Raw genomic sequence first — 6364 nt, 5'->3', positions numbered from 1 at the left:
CAAGGTGCTATTTCAATATTAAGGTAGTGATCTTGGACTAAACAAAGTCCATGATTTGATTTTGCACTGTAGCTTAAGATTTTATTTGCATGTTTCTGTAAACTACAGCACTGATGTTGTAGATTAATTTAAAGGTATGTAACAGTAGTTCCTATTAGAACTTTAAACATAAGTATCACTTTCACAGTATTTGTTTTAGTCAGTTTTAATATTTGTTTTAGTTTTATTTTGAGATACACTCACCAACCAAATTATTAGGAACCTGATTCTAAAACTGGGTAAAACTGTGCATTCAGTGATGCTTTTCTGCTCACAACTGTTGTCAAGAGTGGCTATTTGAGTTACCGTAGCTTACATGTCAGCGTGAACAAGTCTATCCATTCTTTGTTACTTCTCTCGTTAACAAGGCATTTCCACTCACAGAATTACTGCTGGGTATTTTTCTTGTTTGCTTTGCACTCTACTATAGAGACTGCTGTGTGTGAAAAATGCCAGATCAACTGTTTCTGAAATACTCACCCTGTATGGCACCAGTACTCATCCATATACACACATGCAGAGGGGCAATTTAGAGCATTCCACTACCCGGCATGTATTTGGGAGGTAGGAGGAAGCCAGAGAATGCAGAGGAAACCCATGCTGACATGGGGACAACATGCCAAAGTCTGTACGGACAGCAAAGGGTGGAAATTAACGAAATACATGTACTCTTGTTACAGTACTTGAGTACATGATTCACTGTGACAGTACTTTTTTGAGTATAATTAAACTTTGCTTTTAATTTTTTGTTTGTTTGTACAAATAATCAATATTCAACTTAGCTACATAAATTTTTCATCCCAGTTAAAGAGTAAAAAAATAATGTATTTAATCCTGGAGGAATGTAAGTCAATTAAAAGACAGTATGTGCAAATTTTAAATATTTCATTTTTGATATTGAATAAAAATAAAACAGTTTCCTGAAGAAAGTCTACACTTCAGCCACAAAATGTTTAGCAGTAACGTCAATGAGACAGTGGAGTCAGATGGGCATCCCTGACCCAATTTATAAGGTACACTATACGGCCAAAAGTATGTGGACACTTAATCATAACACTAGTATGTGCTTCTTGAACATCCAATCCAGATATAGTCCCACCCTTTGCTGTTATAATAACCTCCACTCTTCTGGGAGGACTTTCCACTAGATTTCAGAGCGTTGTTGTGCTATACAACTGTGTGCTTCCAACGTTGTTGCAATAGTTCGAGGAAGAACCACATATAGGTGTGATGGTCAGGTGTCCACAACCTTTTGGCCATATAGTGTAGATTCAGTTTTAGGTGCTTCAAAGGAAATAACATGATAATGATCTGCAAATTATGCAAGCCAGATCCCGTAGAAATTTCGCAGCTTAACATCCAGCCTACAAAAGCATGTACAGGCTAAGCCATTAGCTAGCTGACTGAGCTAGCTAGGCAGATCTTTTGATGTTTTACAGTATGAAATCTCTGTATAACACTTAAAATATCATTTCCATGTTCAGTACTGATTGCCTGTTATGTTAAATGTATCTAAGTGCGGCTGAAATCTACTGAAATCCCAACAGCATTTGGCTAAGTTAGCTAGCCAGTTAAAGTTACTTTTCTTTAAATACCATTGATAATCGAGGTGGTGTTCACTTCAGCATAGCTCACTTGGGTAGTTAACAGAATTGTTCAAAAAGGCATTCCTCAGATATAAAACATTTTCAGATTAGGTGTGTCAATTGCAGACATATAAAAAAATAATTTGTAAAGTAATTATTCAAGTAATTTTCCTAACTTGAGTAATTTTCTACTGTGTTTCTAGTCTATGTGTGTGTCTGTACAGAATTATCAAACAAAAAAAATCAGAATCGGATGAAATGAAGATTTATTCAAGCCCATTAAACTAACACAGGGGCCTTATACCCTTCAGATGGTGAGGGCTGGGATTTCAGGGTTTGGGGAAAAACGGCAAGCACATTGAGCTTTGGTAGTAAAGATATTTTATAAGCCTTTCTTTAAAAATCTCATGTTAATAGAAAAACTACAGCTCAGTTCTCTGCCTGGCTTTCAATGACACAGTAAGACGGTTACACATGAGAGGAGCACTATAGCTGAGCGAGCTAAACTATGACACTGCCTTATTTCACACACTAGGGAACTGACACTATTATGGCTGTTGGGTCATAATATGCTGCCCTACATCTGAGTAAATCAACACAACACAAGAATAACCAGTGACCTTCGTTTACCACCGGTATAATAAAACAAGAACATTCATTACTAATATTGTTCTGTAGATGGGTTTGTAATGGTAAATATCAAATAGATGAGTATTCATTCTTAGCTTCAACATTCTGTTCAATCCTGACAGAACAAATAATTATATTGCACTATAGTCCTCAAACCAAAACGTAGCAAAGTATAACTTAACTCTAAAATATATGAGTGTGGCTAACAGAATGTGCCAAATGCCTTACATCAATCCATTACAAAATGTGATATAAATGTGTACTAGTGTTGCATTCCTCTCAACCGTTTATACTATTTAAAAAATAAAGGACCCTTCTTCATTAGCATCCTGTCGGATGATTTGTCAACTTGCCATGTCTCTCAGTAGTGATGCATAAACAAGTGTATTAAAAGACACACTGCTGCTTTGGTGATGTCTGTGTTCCGCTGGTTGGCACATTGCATCTCAGCATGATAAAGTAAGCGTGACCTCCAAAGAGCTCCATCCTATCAGATGTCCTTTGCAGGAAGCTTGGCAAAATGTCTATATGCTACAAACACCGACCCAAAAAGCTTAGATTTCAAGAAAGAAAAAAATACAGCCTTCTCATTTGGATGGTTAACACTGCTCATGCGGGCTGAGCCTCAGAGTTGACACCGGTTGTCTTCTCTTCATCTTGTGCTAGCCAACCTGCCACTAAGAGAGAGAATAAACAGACGGAATAAGCAAATGAGGCTAAACTACACAGCTGGTCAAGGTTTAATGTGGTTTCATACGAGATTTACCCTAAGTCCTCCGCTTCCAGATGGTGATGTGCTCATCGCCTGCTTTTCCATCTCCTCTTGCTTCTTCTTTTTCTTTTCCACTGCTTCTGGGTTCTTGATGCCTCTCTGTGTGCTCTAAATTCAGAAAAACCAAAGCTAGGCCATTCATACAATCTTGCTTAGTGAGACACCTCAGGCTATAGTTTGGATTAAAAACAATAAAACGTTTTCTTAAAAAAAAAAATTCTGTGTACTATGTATACAACTGCACTTTATAAATAAAGAAGGGTAAAGTATCATGTTATATAAGCTGGTACTTGAGCGTACTGTGCTTATCACAGGCATGCTGAGAACGTGGGATGACATGGGGAATGAAAGTGAGCATTCGTTTTGTGCCCAAGAAACATTCGAGAAACCTGTGTGGTTAAAAGCAGTTGCACTGTTATCATCAGTCTTGTTTACTTCAAATCAGCCGCTATAGAAAAACACAGCAATGTGACGCTGCCTGTATGCACAGAGGGCAAAGTGTAGAGATGAAAAAAATGGTACTCTACTTACCGTGCCGCTTTAGCGGCTCGACGAGCGGAGAGCGCTGATGAAAATCTCTAAAGGGCCCACAATGTATATGAGGGGCAATCCAAAATCAATTTCAAGCCTTCTGATAAAATGTGATAGATGGAATAACCTGATATGACTTGTTTTTTTTTTTTTATCTTTGAATAATGATCAAATGGGAAAGACGGAAATTATGGTGCAGGTTTGATCCTCCATCTTTCTTATAACACATTCACTAAGCATGATCATATGACCAGTAATGTGCCCAGATGAAACGACATGTCAGAGGGACTGGATGGTTTTTTAATGAGTAAGTGTGAGCGACGCATTTTGAGAATCAACAGAAACAGCCCAGAAGCTCGAAATCGAAAAAAGAAATGCACTGAAAATGAAAAGAGTCCGAGAGAAACAGCAGGAGTTACACCAGCCTTATAAAGAACAATAAACATCCTCTCTGTTGTTTATAACTAGTGTCAGAACTGAAAGTAAATCTGCTTTGCAAGTTCATGTTATAAAATGAATTAGGAATAAGGCCATTACCTCTTTCTGTCGCTTCTCTGCAGCTTCTGCCAGCTGTCGCCTTTTTGTTTCCTGCAAATAAAAAGAAATGCGTGTGAAGATGCATTATTATTACAGACTTGCTGTCGGGGTATTGCATGGAGTGACGGTGGGTGTGTGGGCATCATCAAATAGATTTGACCAGATTTTCGCACACAGATCCTGTTTGGACCAGATGCCATCCTACCCACATTTTCTCAATTCTATGCAAATTAGGTTATGATGCAGTACTGCGACAAATTCACATGACTGGCATGAATGCGCCCACTGACCAATCCTATGCCACATGTGGTCCAAACTACCTACTTGTAATTATTTCCCACTGAATTAACTGAATTATTTCCCACTCATTCTGTCATATTTATTGCTAATGAACTGCTACTGTAGAGCAAGACCCGCCCCCAGGGGTGGGACTTATATGTTCTAGAGAGCATTTCATTGGACGAACACAAGACAAGGTCATGAAAAAATTGAATGTTTTCCCAGAAGTAACGAATTATAAAATTAAATTCTCTAAAACTATTTTTATTTATAGATATACTGCCATATTGGTGTCCATAACACTACGAGACAGGTTAAAATAAATAAATAAATATTCAAAAAAAAAAAGTTTGATTTCAGGAGCACTTCAAACACACTGATTAGGACAGGTGTAAGATGATGGCCATACTAAGCAGTAAAACAAAAGGCATGCTGACAGAAAATAAACAATGTAAGACCTTTAACTGCGTGTAAAAAAGGGATATAAAAACATACATATTGTAACATAAATGGTATGTATATGAATCGTGATGTACTTACCGGATCGGGAGTTACTACGACGTCGTCCGCAGCTCCACCCAGGCAGGGCAGACACATCCCCATACTGCACACGGCAGCAGATCCCCAACCCAGCGCCAAACAGTCCGCAAAAGTTTTCAACAGCCACCAAGATTAATGCCAACACTTAGCTAAACACCGTAGCTCAATAGCAACTATAGCAATGCGCGACTGTCACTGAAAACAATTCGGTTGTGCGAAAAATAAATGTACAAAACTGTGAAAACGCTAGGAATGCTAGCTCGCTAACTCTATGTAGCGACTGGGTTAGCTAATGTAAACAAATGCCCGCTAGCTGCAGCTATTACATACTAAAATAGCACTAAGGAACTAAAAATCCAATGAATTCCAACCAGACCTCTTCTTCATACGCTCCGACATTTGGAAAAATAGTATCCGACCTTGTTTAGTACATATTTAATGTATGATATTGTTGAATTTTAAAGCCAGTGTTAAGCAGGCTACAGTATGATGATCAGCTGTCAGGATGTTAGAGGTTTTACTGCGGGGTCCGTTATAGCAGGAGGGGAGAGCGCCTCTGGCCTGTTACTCAGCAGCGCCACACAGCGGCATGGAAGAGCACAGCAGGTTTAAAAAGTAAACACACCCTGGGTTTCTCAAACCGAAACCTATTCTGAGAGTTTTAGCTTTTCGTAGCCATGTCAAGCCAAGTAAGGAGTATCCAATACACTCATGAAATGCCACTATGCACTACATAGGGTTAGTGATCAAATGATGTACCCTAGATTCCCAGGGTAGCCTAGTTACGGAATACCCACAATGCACTTCGCCGTTTGTCGGGAGTAGTGAGTATTCAGACAAGGAATTAATTCAGACACAAGGAATATATATTCTTAGTGGAACTGATAAGATTAAATATATTCTTAGTGGAACTGATCTAAAACTGAGGTTTTTAAACTTTTTTAATAAAATGTTTTCAGTCATTCAGGTCAGTCTCAATGTCTATGAATGTGTTATAATGCTGAAAAGGTTTGGGTGGTGTTATAATCCGTATATAAAAGGTTTGGCGTGTGTTATACATATTTGTAGTGTATTATAATCCTGAAGACGTTTGGCACTTGTTGAAGAACCTTGGATGAATGGTATACATTCATTCATTCATTCATTCATGCATGCATTCATCTTTAGCAATTGCTTAATGCTGGTCAGGGTCATGGTGGATCAAGAGCCTATCTTGGGAACACTGGCCACAAGGCAGCAAAACACCCAGTGAATGCTTTCGTCTTCCCCTCAGCGTTTTTCTGCAATTGGCTCCAGATACACCATGACCCTGGCCAGGATAAAGTGGTTACTGAATGAAAGGTGAATGAATGAATGAATCTACAGCATGCTTTTTGTGAGGAACCTGGAGAACCCAGAGGAAACCACTGATGACACTGACACAGGGAGAACATGCCCAGAAACTTCACAC

General features: G+C 38.7%; 1 protein-coding gene across 2 annotated transcripts; it reads right to left on the bottom strand.

Moving 5' to 3' along the window:
• Positions 1-1874: 1874 nt before the first annotated feature.
• On the bottom strand, positions 1875-5462 carry svip (small VCP interacting protein). 2 transcript variants are annotated; one of them, XM_026918680.3, is made up of 4 exons: positions 4915-5450; positions 4096-4146; positions 3022-3135; positions 1875-2932 (listed from the first exon to the last, which is right to left on the bottom strand). In XM_026918680.3, the coding sequence occupies exons 1-4, from the start codon at positions 4975-4977 to the stop codon at positions 2918-2920; spliced, it is 243 nt and encodes an 80-aa protein (XP_026774481.1). In that variant the 5' UTR covers positions 4978-5450; the 3' UTR covers positions 1875-2917. The 2 variants fall into 2 exon arrangements, with proteins under 2 accessions (XP_026774481.1, XP_026774482.1); XM_026918681.3 differs by lacking the exon at positions 1875-2932 and adding an exon at positions 3559-3605 and having other exon boundaries at positions 4915-5462.
• Positions 5463-6364: the final 902 nt, after the last annotated feature.

The sequence above is a fragment of the Pangasianodon hypophthalmus genome, chromosome 9, assembly GCF_027358585.1.
Source record: "Pangasianodon hypophthalmus isolate fPanHyp1 chromosome 9, fPanHyp1.pri, whole genome shotgun sequence".
Lineage (NCBI taxonomy): Eukaryota > Metazoa > Chordata > Actinopteri > Siluriformes > Pangasiidae > Pangasianodon > Pangasianodon hypophthalmus.
Note: the sequence above shows the minus strand (reverse complement) of the source record. Positions and strands in the feature narration are given on the sequence as shown.

Excerpts from the sequence above, each read along its gene's own strand:
- svip (XM_026918681.3), bottom strand. The coding sequence starts at position 4,977 with ATGGGGATGTGTCTGCCCTGCCTGGGTGGAGCTGCGGACGACGTCGTA. Across the intron at positions 4,147-4,914 it reads TCGTAGTAACTCCCGATCCG|GAAACAAAAAGGCGACAGCT; the intron begins GTAAGTACATCA and ends TTTTATTTGCAG. Across the intron at positions 3,606-4,095 it reads CAGAGAAGCGACAGAAAGAG|AGATTTTCATCAGCGCTCTC; the intron begins GTAATGGCCTTA and ends TGGGCCCTTTAG.